This window comes from Salmo salar, chromosome 12 (assembly GCF_965601325.2).
Source record: "Salmo salar chromosome 12, fSalSal1, whole genome shotgun sequence".
In the NCBI taxonomy this organism is placed as follows: domain Eukaryota; kingdom Metazoa; phylum Chordata; class Actinopteri; order Salmoniformes; family Salmonidae; genus Salmo; species Salmo salar.
In genome coordinates, this window is record NC_138302.1 from 87,919,114 (window position 1) to 87,936,271 (window position 17,158).

Below are 17,158 nucleotides of genomic sequence, written 5' to 3' on the forward strand. Positions count from 1 at the left end.
CTTTAGGGGGCCGCACAGCGCTCCATGTGCTCGCCAGAGGTAGCCTGACTGCCATTAGGTACCGAGATGAGATCCTCAGACCCCTTGTGAGACCATATGCTGGTGCGGTTGGCCCTGGGTGCAAGACAATGCTAGACCTCATGTGGCTGGAGTGTGTCAGCAGTTCCTGCAAGAGGAAGGCATTGATGCTATGGACTGGCCCGCCCGTTCCCCAGACCTGAATCCAATTGAGCACATCTGGGACATCATGTCTCGCTCCATCCACCAACGCCACGTTGCACCACAGACTGTCCAGGAGTTGGCGGATACTTTAGTCCAGGTCTGGGAGGAGATCCCTCAGGAGACCATCCTCCACCTCATCAGGAGCATGCCCAGGCGTTGTAGGGAGGTAATACAGGCAAGTGGAGGCCACACACACTACTGAGCCTCATTTTGACTTGTTTTAAGGACATTACATCAAAGTTGGATCAGCCTGTAGTGTGGTTTTCCACTTTAATTTTGAGTGTGACTCCAAATCCAGACCTCCATGGGTTGATAAATTGGATTTCCATTGATTATTTTTGTGTGATTTTGTTGTCAGCACATTCAACTATGTAAAGAAAAAAGTATTTAAAAAGATTATTTCTTTCATTCAGATCTAGGATGTGTTGTTTAAGTGTTCCCTTTATTTTTTTGAGCAGTATATATTCTACATGAAATCCAATATTTAATTAAATGTTTAGAATTTGTAAATAACAAAATTGAAAATATACATGTAGTGATGTCCAATGTTTTTTGTTGTTATTGTATTCTAATTTGAGTCTAATTGTCGTCTGGCGCCAAACTGAGCATGTGCAGGCCGTCAAATCAAAGGCGCTCCTTCAGTATAAAGTGGTTTTTGACAAAAATGAGTCAGTCACTTTCACAGAGTAATTGTAGTAATAAAATGTTGTCATTGGCTCTTCTTCGATGAGGTTTAATGGCGGTTGGCATCCAATAAATGTTGCATTACCGCCACCTACTAGACTGGAGTATAAATCCCTTATACTTTGCTAAAAAAAAAAAAAAAAGAGTTCCTACCATCTAACACTAAACTCTCAAAAAAGTAAATAAAATACCCTACTCCACTATTTAAATATATTTAGTCCTACTTCAGGCCAACAGCCTGAAAGGATGGAACACCACCACTTAACACACCATGTAACTCTTCTGACGTCAAGTCTCACACACTCAAATACCTCTGCAGTTGCCACCACAACCTCAATTTTCTGCGACTTAAGTTCCATCCCTGCAGTACAGTTGATAACCATTGCTATATATGCTAAAAATCCAATCTTACTGAAACATATATCACTTGTTGGTTTATCCCTCTGTACTGGTGCAGATCCACTACTCACACACACAACTCCTCTCAGGATCCCTCCCCCTTGACCCATCTTCCACTACTTTATTCACTGCTTCAGCATATGCCAACGTCTGCACTACTCTAACACTGGAAACCTCAACCTGCCTCTCTCGCACGGGACATTTCTGATCCCCAGCCACATGGGAACCCCTACAATTAACACATATCACTACTTTCCCCAATGCTACACATTCCTTTGTGTCATGCCCTTCTGCACACTTCTCACACCCAGGAACCTCCCCCCTATACACTGATGCCACATGCCCATAAGCTTGACACCTGTAACAACGTAATCTATTCGGCACAAAAGCTTGTACAGGATAACTTATATATCCTAACATCACTTTGTTCGGCAAAGACTTAACATCAAAACTCAAAAGAACAGACAACGACTCTTCTGTTTCACCACTCACGCCACCCTGTCTGCGTCGCACCAAACGACGAGCATCACAAACACCAGGAATCTTTCCCTTCAGTTGGTCAACTTATACATTTAGTGCTACCCCAGTAATCACTCATTTCAATGGCGCCCTTTTCTTGAGAGTAAAACAATTCACATTTCTTGCCCCCCATTCATTTAACGTGGAGCGCCTGCTCGCTCTGACCAGCAGAAACACAAACAATTATCACAAGATCACTTCTGGTTACCCTCACCAATTCCACAGCACCAAACTCTGTTTTCACTCACCATGAAACCACAAATTGATCAGTCAAAAAGCAAGGCTCCACTTTTTCCAAAAACTTCACTCCTACTGTCACAGACTCATCTTTATCCTGACCCTCGGTCCAAGCCTCAGGCTCAGAGAACTTCACCACACCTACCACCTCCGATACTTTGCCCTCATTCACTTCCATTTCTCCTCCTGTCTTCAGCTCACTCTGCTTACACTTTCTATCATTCTTCTTTAACAAACCATCTCCCTTTTTCCGCCATTTTTAACCGACTCAAGCTCACCCTCACATGTGCCAAATACAACAGGTGTACACCTTACAGTGAAATGCTTACTTACAAGCCCTTAACCAACAATGCAGTTTTAAGAAAAATATGTGTTAAGTAAAAAAATAGATAAGTGAAAAATAAAAATAAGTAAAGAGCAGCAGTAAAATAACAGTAGCGAGGATATATACAGGGGGTATGGATACAGAGTAAATAGTCGAGGTAATTGAGATAATATGTACATGTAGGTTGAATTAAAGTGATAATAAACAGAGAGTACCAGCAGCTTATGGGGGGGCAATGCAAAGAGTCTGGGTAGCCATTTGATTAGCTGTTCAGGAGTCTTATGGCTTGGGGGTAGAAGCTGTTAAGAAGCCTTTTGGACTTAGACTTGGCGCTCCGGTACCGCTTGCCGTGCAGTAGCAGAGAGAAAAGTCTATGACTAAGTTGGCTGGAGTCTTTGACAATTTTTAGGGCCTTCCTCCGACACCACCTGGTATAGAGGTCCTGGATGGCAGAAAGCTTGGCCCCAGTGATGTACTGGGCCATATGCACTACCCTCTGTAGTGCTTTGCGGTCGGAGGCAGAGCAGTTGCCGTACCAGGCAGTGATACAACCAGTCAGGATGCTCTCAATGGTGCAGCTGTATAACTTTTTGAGGATCTGAGGACCCATGACAAATCTTTTCAGTCTTCCTCCCTCTCTCTCTTAGACCTCCTCTGCCTTTGTTTTCCCCTCCATTCCTCCTCCCTATTCCAAGTATACATCTCCTTATGAATATGCTGCACTTCTCATGACATACATCTTGTTCTTGCATTCTCAAGGGACACCATTTAACTGGCTGTCACAATCAAAGTACAATCAGCACAAACCCCTCGGCAGACATTGGCTCGAATCTAGGTTGTGCCTTTAGATTTCTAGAAAATGAACAGCTAAGGAAGAATCGTTCACTTCTCTCATTGCCTTCTCAAACCCCAGCCTTGTCTGCTTGGTCTGTTTCGTAAGCGTTCCCGGAAGTCTCGCAATGTTGCGCCTCTGGGTTTAGAAACTCTGTGTTTGACGTTAGTGCTGCTGCGCTAGCGGAACTAATCTTTGTCTTTCAGCTGAGCGCGTGGAAGTTTGCGCGATTCCATTCGTTTATAGGGGTACAACATTTATCTCCAGTAGTAGCCAATGTTTTTCCTCCGTCTATGTACTTGTATGTACGTAATCATTTATGCGTTTTAAATTTTAACTCGAGCAAATAACATGTGTATGTGAATCCGCAACCACAGATTGAACGAAGAGTTTTGATGTGTCAGTGTCACACCCATAGTTCGCGCAGGTGGAGGCGTTGGTTTGTTTCTATTGCAGTGTATCATTCCTTTCTGAAGGAGAGTGAGATCGACTGAGCAGCAGTGCCGTGAATGCGTGTGAGTGAGGTTGTCTGAAATTATTAACGTGATCTGGTGCGGTTTTCTTTGATTATTTTGGAAAATATCAGACAGGGTTGCGTTTAAAACACAATAATTTAAAGTAACATTATTTAAGGAGATTTGCTATGGTAAGTTGATCACCTTCTCTTTCCTATGGAGGAGGCAGATGGCTATGTTTAAGTCCAGCTGGCCAGCAAGGCAACTAACGTTAGCTAGCTATCGAATTAGACAGCTAACGTTGTCAGTTTTGCAATTGAAAATATTAGCTGACAAGCGAAACAAAATGCCGAAATAGCCAGGTAACAAACGTGAGTTAAATAAGTTGTATGGCAAATGAAGGGAGCTTGTTATCTCACTTATTTTTTATATTTTTTTTTATAGATGTCGATTCTTAGCCGGGGGTCATTATTGGACATATTAGTTAGCTAACTACAAAGCGTAGCTAGCTAACGTGCTAGCTTATGACATTAATTCGGCCAGTGTCCAAAGGAGGACAGGTCAAAATACCGCAGTTGCTGTGTTGAGCGACACCATCGTCGTAGAAGACAATGAGAATGTAACCATGCTGTTAAAACAAAGCTCAATCTTTTTGCTTTACCACGTATGCTATTCAAAAGCCATAGAATTGACGGTGGTTCAAATTTCCTAGCTAACAAGTGGTCAAATCATAACTTCCAGCGACCACAGCCTATCCTTCCTGGCTATTGTTTACCAAGAGATAAATGCCAAAGATGGCCGGTTTACTGCTTAAACCCTTTATCAGATTTACTTTGATGTATATATTTTTGCATAACGTTACCCACGTGTGAATTTCTGCTTTCTGTGTATTAGATTGCTCCACAGTGGCTATGTCTGTGTTTTGTCATTGCAGAAAGATCAAAGAATAGTCGTCAAGATTCTGAAGTGGGTGTCATTGAACTGACAGTCAAGAACCAAACCCGGACGTGATCTCTCAGGCCAGGGCACTGTATTGAAAAATATAACCAGGTGCATTCTGCTCCCAAGCAGTGTGCAGTCAGATGCATCTCAACCTCTATGTTTGCAAATGGCTTGCTGTCTGAAGGACGAGCTTTTGTGTTCCATTTGCCTGAGTATCTACCAGGACCCTGTCAGTTTTGGCTGTGAGCACTATTTCTGCCGTAAGTGTATAACTGAGCACTGGAGCAGGCAGGAGCCCCACGGTGCCCGAGACTGTCCTGAGTGTAGGAGGACCTTCGCAGACCCTCTTCTCTCCCCAAGCCTCAAGCTGTCCAACATTGTGGAGCGCTACTCAGCCTTCCCGCTGGACGCCATCCTCAATGCGCAGAGGAGCTCCTATCCCTGCAAGGACCACGAGAAGGTCAAGCTCTTCTGCCTTAGCGACAAGAGCCTGGTATGCTTCTTCTGTGACGAGCCAGCTTTACACGAGCAACACCAGGTCACCACTATTGACGAGGCCTACGAGGAGATACAGGTCAGTTCCACTGGACGTCCTTTCTCCTCGTCTAGTACCCTGGGGTGTCCAGCCAGGGCTCGGGTTGAATTAGGGGGGAATGAAAGCCTTTTGAAACTGAGCTCCATATTTTCATATTTTATTTAATTTCATCTTTATTTAACCAGGTAAGCCAGTTGAGAACAAGTTCTCATTTACAACTGCGACCTGGCCAAGATAAAGCAAAGCACTGCGACACAAACAACACAGTTACACATGGAATAAACAGACATGCAGTCAATAGAGAAAGTCTATATACAGTGTGTGCAAATGAGGTAGGATAAGGGGGGTGAGGCAATAAATAGGCCATAGTGGCAATTATTACAGTACGGCAAATTAAACACTGGGGTGATAGATATGCAGAAGATGAGTGTGCAAGTAGCGGTACTGGGGTGCAAAGGAGCAAAATAAATAACAATATGGTAGTGAGGTTTGTTCCAGTCATTGGCAGCAGAGAACTGGAAGGAGAGGCGGCCAAAGGAGGAATTGGCTTTGGGGATGACCAGTGAAATATACCTGCTGGAGCGCGTGCTACGGGTGGGTGCTGCTATGGTGACCAGTGAGCTGCGATAAGGCGGGGCTTTACCTAGCAATGACTTCTAGATGACCTGGAGCCAGAGGGTTTGGCGACAGATATGAAGCGAGGGCCAGCCAACGAGAGCGTACAGGTCGCAGTGGTGGGTAGTATACATGGGGCTTTGGTGACAAAACAGATGGCACTGTGATAGACAGCATCCAATTTGCTGAGTAGAGTGTTGGAGGCTATTTTGTAAATGACATCGCCGAAGTCGAGGATCGGTAGGATAGTCTGTTAACAACCTGACTATTGATCTCTGTTCCCTTTTCTGAGAGGGGATCTTGTTGATGTATTGTCCTTGATGTTTACCTCAGAAGATTAACAACACCAGAGGAACGCTATTGTCAGTCAAGACAATTTTTTAAAACTATAATTTAGGCTAAACAAACGTCTTCTGCCAAGGGGTGGAGGACCAACCGTTGAGTCGCAAATTAACACACCATCTTTGCCCCTCTGGCAGAGTAAACAGAGGTTGAATAAGCACATATGAGGTTTTTATACGTGGTGGTTTATTTTCTATCAATGTTGTATCAGGCACTATGAAATCCCATCAAGCTGTTTCCCCCACCCTTATGGGCTGACTTTCCATGACATTTCCATCGCTACAATTGTCCTTCATTTGGACTCACAAAGAATAACCATTCAGCTGATTTAGTTACATCATGGCATTACACATGTAGTCTGAAATAATGAATAGCATCTCTGTATAGACTAATGCTAGAGTATGTAGAGCAACAATCCAATTCAATATATTTCCCTTTGATATTCCCAATATTACCACAAACTCAGTCAATGATTATCGTTAGCCTTTTCTTCCATACTGTGATTAGTCCTACAGAGACACAATCTCATAACTCTGGCATAGTAGCTAATCCTGTTCTCTTCTCTTTGCACTCCATTGTTACAGTATGTATAACAGTCCAATCCCATTTGTTTTGTGTATTAAACCCTTAAATCCGTCAACACTCAAGGCAGCTATAGATGCACTCTCTGTCCCGAGCCACTGTTGGACCAGAGGTGTGATACTGGAGCACTTGTTTAACGCTGTGGTTGGTCAACACCAGGGAGGGAGCTCTGAAAAAGGCCAGACTTGTGCCTTTTGAAATGATTTCCTCAATCCCTCTTCTGTCCAACAGGCATTAGGCTAGGCTGTCTGTGGGATGGCTGCAGGCTCTGAATGTTCCTTATGTTATCCCCTCATTGCATACTGAACTTATGTTTTCCTTGACTCAGGAGGAGAGAGAACCTCTCTTAATGTTTTAAAGTACCTGACAATCAAAGGCTTAGTAGACTATTTTGCATGTCCTTCCCTCCAGTTCAATTGGGTCTACTTGATGCTGAGCTCTAGGAGCCTTGAAACTGTCTGTCTTGGTGCATCTAGGCTGCCTTGGAGCATTCAAAAGGTCAGGGCAGTGTAATCTCAATAGATAATTCATTAGTACAACATGCTGTTCTTCTTGGACAGTTTCTCTCTCTCTCTCCTTGGAGCCTTTTCCAATGGGATCTGTTGTGACATTTTAGTATTAACTTTACAGCAGGAGGTTAAACAGCTGCGCCGATCTACAGGACCCCGAGAGAAGAGACGGGAACAAACATGTCCCCTATAAGTGTGACTTCAAATACAAGTCATTGTATTTTCTGAGAGTCGTAATTTTAAGTAATTTTTAGCTCTGTGAAATGATGGGAACAGAAATGTTGCTCTTTGAGGATGTTATTGGCCAACAGGTTGGGTCTTTCAGTTCCATAAAATAAATGTTAAATGCTTTTAGCAGACAAACACCAGGTGGGCGGTTTAAAGAAATGTATTGTGCAAAGATTTTGCCTTTGCGTAGAAGTTCCCTTTGAACAGCATGCCCTGGTAATGCTGAGTTAAGTGTCATGGTGTGATGAACAAAGGTGTCTAAAAGCAATGTTCAACTCAGAAGACAGTGTTCAGAGGGCACTCGTGGTGCCAGGTGGGACGTCTCTGTTGAATGGGATTCATCTTGGGTTTTGTCAGGTGAGACTGAGGGGTATTTGTTGCTGGGTGGGATGGAATTTGGTGGACACACACATCTTTCTCCCTTTTGTTCTCGCTCTGGCTGTAATGACACTGCAGCTCCCTAAGGAGGTTCTCAGTCAGTCAGACAGAGGAGGAGGAGAAAAAGCCTAGAGACAGACTGACTCCTCCACCAGGTCTACTGCCCTGGGTTAAAACATTGCTTTTCAATTCACATCTCAATGCAGTAGTTTGTCCAAGGAAGCTTGCTTTTCGGTTACCGCATACTGTAGCTGTATTGCCCATTCACCTAATGGAAGACTGGGGAGATGGAGAAAAATGTCTCTGGTCACCTTGCTGTTTACGCATAAACAGTTTGCTTTTGTATTGAGTGCCTTAAAGATGATAATTCCCTGGTTGTTGCCACATGTTGAGCAGGATCAGGGATGTGGTTGACAGTGTTGACCAGGCACTGCCCACAGATGAACCCAGCGAGGGCTTTAGTTGTCGTGTGGCTGCCAGGCAGGACAGAAGCTACTCTTTGGGCTGAGAGTGAGAGAAGGTGTAATCTCCTTAGCTTGGCATGTCACTCCTCTGCTCTGACCACAGGCATGCAGGTTGTTGATGTCAGGGGGCTTTTGCTGCTGCCGACTCATCCTTACCCCTGTGGATCCATGCTAGCTAGTCGCATCTATAGATGCGACTAGCTAGCATGTCCTCCACTTCAGCTCAGTGACACACGCTGCTGTCCGCACGTACACACACCGTCTGCGCACATGCTTATCAATGTGAAGGATATTAAGGTGGTATAGGGAAAGATTTGTTGGCAGCTCTGCCATTTGCTTGAGGAAGCAGAGATTCAGAGGGAAAAAGGCTCCTGCACTCTGCCTAGGAGGGCTGTATGCCTCTGTTCATAAAGGCTGGCATGGACAGCACAACCCCTGTACACAAATGGAAATAATGTTTAGTTGGTTATTAGTTTAGCCTTATTTAAACATTCATTTGATTTGCTTGCCTATTAGTCTGAAGTGTTATGGGTAAATGGACAGCTTTGTTTGATGCAATAATGGTGACCTCTCTGGTTTTGTTTTCCATGTTGGCATCTTAAAACAGGCTGGGAGATTGCTCTTTCAACAGCATCTTTCACCACACAGCTTATCAGACCTGTACGGACGCTGTGAATGTGTGCTTTATTCTCAGCATATTTAGCTTTGCTCCATATAGACAAATTGGAGTCACTAAGGCCAGTCCCTTAATTGTAATGTGGTCTGTCAGTGTGCAGAGCAGCATGGGGACTGGGACAGGAGTATATGGGGTTAGAGAGAGCCTTTGCCTGCTTTCCAGTGGCCCCAGGGACATGTACCTCTTTCTGCTCTGCTTGTCATCAGACAGCGGTGATGGGAAACCCAGACAAGAGGAGAAGGGTTCTGTAGCCCTGGTTATCCATGCATACAGGGATTTGGGGACTGAGCTTCAGATACTTTGTTTAGAGGGATAGGCTGGAGGCTGTGGTAGGGGTGCAGCACATCTGTTTGCTTTAGCAAAGTCTCCAACGGCCCCCCGATTTGCTCTACTGCTATGAGGTCTATGGGAGCACTGTAGTGTTGAACCTCTCCAAGGTCTTTCAGTTAAAGGAAGCTCCTTTACACCATTCTCCATAAGACCTCCCCAGTTATTATTTCATCCTTATCTGGTCCAGAACACAGAGGTTAATGATGTGTTACCATTTTCCCCTTACCTGCTCCACTGTAACACTGTGGTATTTGAAGCAGGGGAAAGAGAGGAGCGTATGGGCCTTTGAAGTGTCCCTTCAGGGGTTAACCAGGGCTCTCTCTCACCTTCGCTCACTCTCTCACACTCACACAGCTCTCTCTGAGCCCCCCTTCCACATGCATGGCCATTGCTGCAGTAATGAGTCAGGCAATTTCAAGGGCACCCATGGCGCTCTACTGAGGCCTGTCCCAGTCTGCTCCAGCTCCCTCTCTCTTCTCACTCTCGTTTACTTTCTTGTTCTCTCTATCCGTCCTTAATCTTCCTCCTCATTCCTTATTCTTCTGAGAGAGGTGGTTCCCAGAACCTGACAGAGTGAAAAAATTGTTAAATTACTTGCTAATGTTTGAACAGTTCAGCGGTCAGTCAGGGTGGCATTGCAGAGAGAAAGAGAGAGAGCGTTTGCATTCGTGCAGAAACCGAGCCATGGGGAAAGTCAGAACAGGCATGTTCTGTTAGACGTGTCCAGACATAATGTCCTCAGACATGAAGATGCAGTAGCTACTTCACTTGCTGCTGCGGCTACCACTGAAGCTGCTTGCTACTGCGGCTACCACTCAAGCTGCTTGCTCCTGCGGCTACCACTGAAGCTGCTTGCCACTGCGGCTACCACTGACGCTGCTTGCCACTGCGGCTACCACTGACGCTGCTTGCCACTGCGGCTACCACTGAAGCTGCTTGCCACTGCGGCTACCACTGACGCTGCTTGCCACTGCGGCCACCACTGAAGCTGCTTGCCACTGCGGCCACCACTGACGCTGCTTGCCACTGCGGCCACCACTGACGCTGCTTGCCACCACTGACGCTGCTTGCCACTGCGGCCACCACTGACGCTGCTTGCCACTGCGGCCACCACTGACGCTGCTTGCCACTGCGGCCACCACTGACGCTGCTTGCTGAGCAGTGAGACAATGCGTTTTTAAACAGATATTTTAAAAAGCTACGTCGAAAGTGCAAGTGTTACAACCTTGTTATGGGTTTATTATCTGACAAATCAGATAAGCACAAGACCTCAGACTGTACTTACCCACACACCCCCTACATCTGCTGCCCTGTATTGTTTGAATAGAGGAGTTTCTGTATGTTTACAATGGGCAAGTCGGATGTTGTGAATTAGACTTCTCGGTTCCCATGGGAATATGCCAAGCTCACCCATATCCTCTCAATCTTCATTTTACTGCATGTTTGTCTTTTTTACCACTGTCATTGAACTGAACAGGTGTTGAGATAATACATTGACTGTTGTTGCTGGTTTTGCATTCTCTTGGTCAGAGACTAGAATTTATTACACTGAAGGACTGGTCGCTCCACTGTTCAGATTTGGATTAGTCTCCGCTGTTTATCGATGGATTGACCAGCATTCCGTTTATCTTGGCCAGTCTTTGGTCTCCACATCTGTTTTATTACCGTCCCAACTCTCTGTAGAAAAGGGTTCTACAGCTGGTGATCCCTGAAACACAAAGCGCTGAACAATCAGCAGATTAATGCTATATCCACATTCGGTGCGATAGGTGCGAGGCTTGAGAAATAGGCCAGCGTAATTGGGTTTATATAGGCCCATTTCTGCTAGTTCACCTAGTTGATACTGTAGAACAGATCAGCATGGAAATATTTTACATGGATATAATTTTGTCCTTGCGACAACCTCATCTGAGTATTAAAAGTTCATATTAAATGGTAGTCTAGTGGGGTATGTAGACTGTAGTAGCCCATACACCACCCTCCTTTAGTTCTCCTTAGAGCAGCATGTCCGCATTGTAATTATTGTGCTGTGTGGACAACAGCCACAGACCCCGTGCCAAGCCCTAAGGCTCTGAGCTGTGCGCTCCTGATTATCTTTGGATTTAGCATCCCAGATTACAGGCCATTGTTTAGGGGCCAGGGCTAGTGTGGGCCATAATCTCCTGTGATTCCTTCCCTGTGTCTGTGATTTAGCTCCAGATGATTTAATTAGGTGTACTGTTGATGGGAGTCCTCATTACTGCTCCATCAGTGATCCTCACAGCACAACCCCTCCACACCTCACAGCCCAACCCCTTCACTCTAATGGTGCTCCAGGAGTGGGGAAGCCTGTCTGGTTGACGTCGTTTACCCTTCCTGTGTTTCCTCTGTGTTATGAATGTAGGTTAGGCCTATCTCTGTTTACCCAGTTACTCTGATGTCTCCCCCTTCTCAGTCAAGGTGCAATGGGATGAGAGATGGAAATTCCATGGTAACAGAATGATGCTGAGACTCTGATTTTTCCCTTTTTAAATGGATGCCAAACAAAAACCAGTGGGAATTGTTAAAAGTAGTCCTAACTTTGCAATCAAATTGTATTAGTCACATGCAATTAGTCTGGGTAGCCATTTGAGTAGATGTTCAGGAGTCTTGTGGCTTGGCGGTAGAAGCTGTTTAGAAGCCTCTTGGACCTAGACTTGGCGCTCTGCTACCGCTTGCCATGTGGTAACAGAGAGAACAGTCTATGACTAGGGTGGCTGGAGTCTTTGATAATTCTTAGGGCCTTCCTCTGACACCGCCTGGTATATAAGGTCCTGTATGGCAGGAAGCTTGGCCCCAGTGATGTACTGGGCTGTTCGCACTACCCTCTGTCGCGCCTTGCAGTCAGAAGCCGAGCAGTTGTCATACCAGGCAGTGATGCAACCAGTCAGGATGCTCTCGATGGTGCAGCTGTAGAACCTTTTGAGGATCTGAGGACCCATGCCAAATCGTTTCAGTCTCCTTTCTGACCTCCTCCCTATAGGCTGTCTCGTCGTTTGTCGGTGATCAGGCCTACCACTGTGTGTCATCAGCAAATTGAATGATGGTGTTGGAGTCGTGCCTGACTATGCAGTCATGCGTGAACAGGGAGTACAGGATGGGGCGGAGCACGCACCCCTGTGTTGAGGATCAGCGTGGCGGATGTGTTGTTAACTACAGTTGAAGTCGGAAGTTTACATACACCTTAGCCAAATACATTTAAATTCCTAACATTTAATCCTAGTAAAAATTCCCTGCCTTAGGTCAGTTAGGATCACCAATTTATTTTAAGAATGTGAAATGTCAGAATAATCGTAGAGAATTATTTATTTCAGCTTGTATTTCTTTCATCACATTCCCAGTGGGTCAGAAGTTTACATCAATCAATCAAATGTATTTATAAAGCCCTTCTTACATCAGCTGATGTCAAAGTGCTGTAAAGAAACCCAGCCTAAAACCCCAAACAGCAAGCAATGCAGGTGTAGAAGCACAGTGGCTAGGAAAAACTCCCTAGAAAGGCCAGAACCTAGGAAGAAACCTAGAGAGGAACCAGGCTATGAGGGGTGGCCAGTCCTCTTCTGGCTGTGCCGGGTGGAGATTATAACAAAACATGGCCAAGATGTTCATAGATGACCAGCAGGGTCAAATAATAATCACAGTGGTTGCAACAGGTCAGCACCTCAGGAGTAAATGTCAGTTGGCTTTTCATAGCCGATCATTGAGTATCTCTACTGCTCCTGCTGTCTCCAGAGAGTTGAAAACAACAGGTCTGGGACAGGTAGCACGTCCGGTGAACAGGTCAGGGTTCCATAGACGCAGGCAGAACAGTTGAAACTGGAGCAGCAGCACAGCCAGGTGGACTGGGGACCGCAAGGAGTCATCATGCCAGGTAGTCCTGAGGCATGTCCTAGGGCTCAGGTCCTCCGAGAGAGAGAATTAGAGAGAGCGTACTTAAATTCACACAGGACACCGGATAAATACTCCAGATTAGAGGTCGACCAATTATGATTTTTCAACGGCGATACCGTTTTTTTTTTATTTTATTATTTTTTTTTTTTTTGGAGGACCAAAAAAAGCCGATATCGATTAATCGGCCGATTTTATTTATTTATTTTTGTATTTTTTTTAATTTTTTTTAATTCTTTTTTTGACTTTTTTTTTGTATATATATTTGTAATAATGACAATTGCAACAATACTGAATGAAGACTTATTTTAACTTAATACATCAATAAAATCTATTTAGTCTCAAATGTTACATTTGGTTTAAATAATGCAAAAACAAAGTGTTGGAGGAGAAAGTAAAAGTGCAATATGTGCCATGTAAAAAAGCTAACGTTTAAGTTCCTTGCTCAGAACATGAGAACATATGAAAGCTGGTGATTCCTTTTAACATGAGTCTTCAATATTCCCAGGTAAGAAGTTTTAGGTTGTAGTTATTATAGGAATTATAGGACTATTTCTCTCTATACCATTTGTTTCATATACCTTTGACTATTGGATGTTCTTATAGGCACTATAGTATTGCCAGCCTAATCTCGGGAGTTGATAGGCTTGAAGTCATGAACAGCGCAATGCTTGAAGCACAGCGAAGAGCTGCTGGCAAATGCAGGAAAGTGCTGTTTGAATGAATGCTTACGAGCCTGCTGGTGCCTACCACCACTCAATCAGACTGTTCTATTAAATATCAAATCATAGACTTAATTATAATATAACACAGAAATACGAGCCTTAGTTTCCAGAGTTTACCATATTAATGACCTATCATTTCGAAAACAAAACGTTTATTCGTTCAGTGAAATATGGAACCGTTACGTATTTTATCTAAGTCTAAATATTGCTGTTACATTGCACAACCTTCAACGTTATGTCATAATTATGTACAATTCCAGCAAATTAATTACGGTCTTTGTAAGGAAGAAATGGTCTTCACACACTTCGCTACGAGCCAGGCAGCCCAAACTGCTGCATATACCCTGACTCTGCTTCCACAGAACGCAAGAGAAGTGACACAATTTCCCTAGTTAAAAGAAATTCATGTTAGCTGGCAATATTAACTAAATATGCAGGTTTAAAAATATATAGATGCGTATTGATTTTAAGAAAGGCATTGATGTTTATGGTTAGGTACATTGGTGCAATGAGAGTGCTTATTTTGCAAATGAGCTTGTTAAATCATCACCTGTTTTGCATGCAATGACAGGATGTTCTCCATGGAGATTTGTGTGTCTTACACATTCTGCATGCATCTACTTTTTTTTTTAACTTAACACTTATTTTTGCTTGACTTCTTAAAGCATTGTTGGTTAAGGGCTTGTAAGAACCTCAGCTTGTCCTCTTCATAAATCAAATTTTATTGGTCACATACACATATTACGCATTTGTTTTGTGTAATTCTTTTTGCGTGGGTGGGTGGAACAGAACACACATTTATCTGAGTCACTATTAGTAACTGATTTATGAGCACCACTTATGCATTTCAGTTATGTCATGTCTAAAGTACAAAGCTAATTTGCGCTACACTATATCGTTTTTTTCTCTACCTTTATCAGCGCAAGAGATGGTATATTGGCCAATCTCAAATCCATCCCCAGCCCGAGATGCGTCTTGATGCCCCCTCCCCTGCACCTCTCTGATTGAGGGGTTGGGTGAAATGTGGAAGACACATTTCAGTTCAATGCATTCAGTTGTGAAACTGACTAGGTATCCCTTTTCCCATTCTTGTAGATCTGTAAGACCTGTTTAGGTATGATAACAAAGTCTCACTAGCTGAGTCTGTGGAACACAGCAGTGGTCAGTTGTAAATAGCCGGTGGGGTGTTGTCTGCTGACGTACAGAACATTGAGGGAACACAGCAGTGGTCAGTTGTAAATAGCCGGTGGGGTGTTGTCTGCTGACGTACAGAACATTGGTCCACAGACACAGTATGTAGGTTACAGTACATCAGGGTAAGTAATGGCTTCTACACATGGCCTGGATAACACAGGGACAAATGACGCAGTCCACCCCACCAGCTAGCTAGCAGGCTGGAATTGACGCAGTCCACCCCACCAGCTAGCTAGCAGGCTGGAATTGACGCAGTCCACCCCACCAGCTAGCTAGCAGGCTGGAATTGACGCAGTCCACCCCACCAGCTAGCTAGCAGGCTGGAATTGACGCAGTCCACCCCACCAGCTAGCTAGCAGGCTGGAATTGACGCAGTCCACCCCACCAGCTAGCTAGCAGGCTGGAATTGACGCAGTCCACCCCACCAGCTAGCTAGCAGGCTGGAATTGCCATGCCTTCATGGAGCTCGACCCTTCTACTGATCCCAACACAAGCACAAATAGGGCTGTGATGATGTTTTAACATTTTTCCATGACTAAAATTAAAACACAAAGCAGACCATACTTTTTGGTCATTTAAAAACCTGCTGTACTTACAATATTGTGTGCTATAGTTTGGAGAATGAATGAATATGACTCTGGATGACATAATAATGTTTGTTAGGGCTGTTTTCCTAAAGAAGATAAATCCACTTTGTTTTGTTTCCTTGCCACGATACTAATGAGTATTGCGATACTGGTATCGTCCTGGCCCCAATGACAAAGGAAGCCCAGCCCTGACAAGACTTGAGGAGGAGACCATTCCAGCCTATCAGTTTCACAACCAGTCAGTCGCAGTAATATGTTCTTGTGATATGAGCTCCATTTTTCCATGACTAAGGAAAGGAATGCTTTTTTAATTTTCTTTATTCATGAATGATTATTCTAAGTAACAGTCAAGGAGGCTAGCTGCATGCAGTCCAGTCAGTGTGGGGGGAAACATTTTAATAACAAGCTAGCCAAACCAAATCATAAAAATATGAAGTGTTTTTATTCATGATTTGTAAGTAGCTAATAAAAATAGTAAATTTAATACCAGAAAACAATAGTGTTAATAAACTACACTGATCTTAGCAGCCTCATGCCAACAGTGCCTTGGTTGTGTGTCTGTCTGGCTGCTGCTAATACACTGCCACTGGGGTAAGCAGTCAGGGAAAATATAATCTCAAACAACTCTCAGCAACAGAAATGCTGCGTCAGACCACAGCGTTTTTCAGAAACATCCAAATGTGCTCAAGCTGTACCTTAAATCCCAGCCACTAATTTTCTACTCACCTCAGCAGAGCCTGCATCCTCTCTGGGGGAGGCCCTGTCCCTGCAGTGTGAACAGCACCAGCAGGCTACAGCAGCTAGCAGACTGTGCAGACCAAGGAGACAGGCTGGAGGTAACATCCACCCCATGTAACCTACTCTTTGATGAACATACAGCCAGCCGTGTCTGTCATTGTATACGACTGTGACTAGGCAATGCTGAGATGGCGATAGCGACTGTATCACTCACGCAGACACTGGACATTCCTCCTCCCCTCTGACCTCATCCTCACAGATGATACAAAGAAGGTGGAGGGCCCAGTGAGTGGTCTGACAATTGCTAGCAGACCGATGGGAGATTGGAGAGAGCCAGGCTGACTGTGTCTGAGGAGTCATTCTGTGGCTGCTGTGACAGGCTCCCTGGCCCTGGTTGCCCAGCTCTTGTTACTAGATTATAGGCCCTCTAACGAGATTACCACCAGACAATGGAGCTCCAACACAAGTGGCTTGCCGAACAACACAAACACACCTGCCTACCCGACCTTGGCCAATTACACAAAAGCTGGTCTAACTCCTTCGGAACTTTGGGTGTTTTCACATATGAAATTTGGTACCCTGGTTCGGTTTCCTGGAGCATTTTGTGAGGATTCTAGAAAAATACGTTTTGCATTCACAAGACCTGGAAATAACAGTTTCAGGGTGCGATTAGCAAGACGTACATTCTACATGACGTTAGCGAGTTAGCTTGTTTATAATGGGCAGAAAAAGTTCCG

At 44.4% G+C, this 17,158-nt stretch overlaps 1 protein-coding gene across 3 annotated transcripts in view; it reads left to right on the forward strand.

Annotated features, from left to right (window-relative positions):
- The first annotated feature begins 3,399 nt into the window (after positions 1 to 3,399).
- LOC106565708 (E3 ubiquitin-protein ligase TRIM62) overlaps positions 3,400 to 17,158 on the forward strand; it is a 35,181-nt gene continuing 21,422 nt past the window's right edge. Inside the window, exons 1-2 of one of the 3 annotated variants that reach the window (XM_014133109.3) lie at positions 3,400 to 3,733; positions 4,608 to 5,189. In XM_014133109.3, coding sequence (XP_013988584.1) covers positions 4,782 to 5,189 — 408 coding nt within the window. In that variant the 5' untranslated portion in view covers positions 3,400 to 3,733; positions 4,608 to 4,781. Of the gene's footprint in view, positions 3,865 to 4,607; positions 5,190 to 17,158 lie in introns of all 3 variants that reach the window. The other 2 variants (XM_014133108.3, XM_014133110.3) reach the window with 2 other exon arrangements.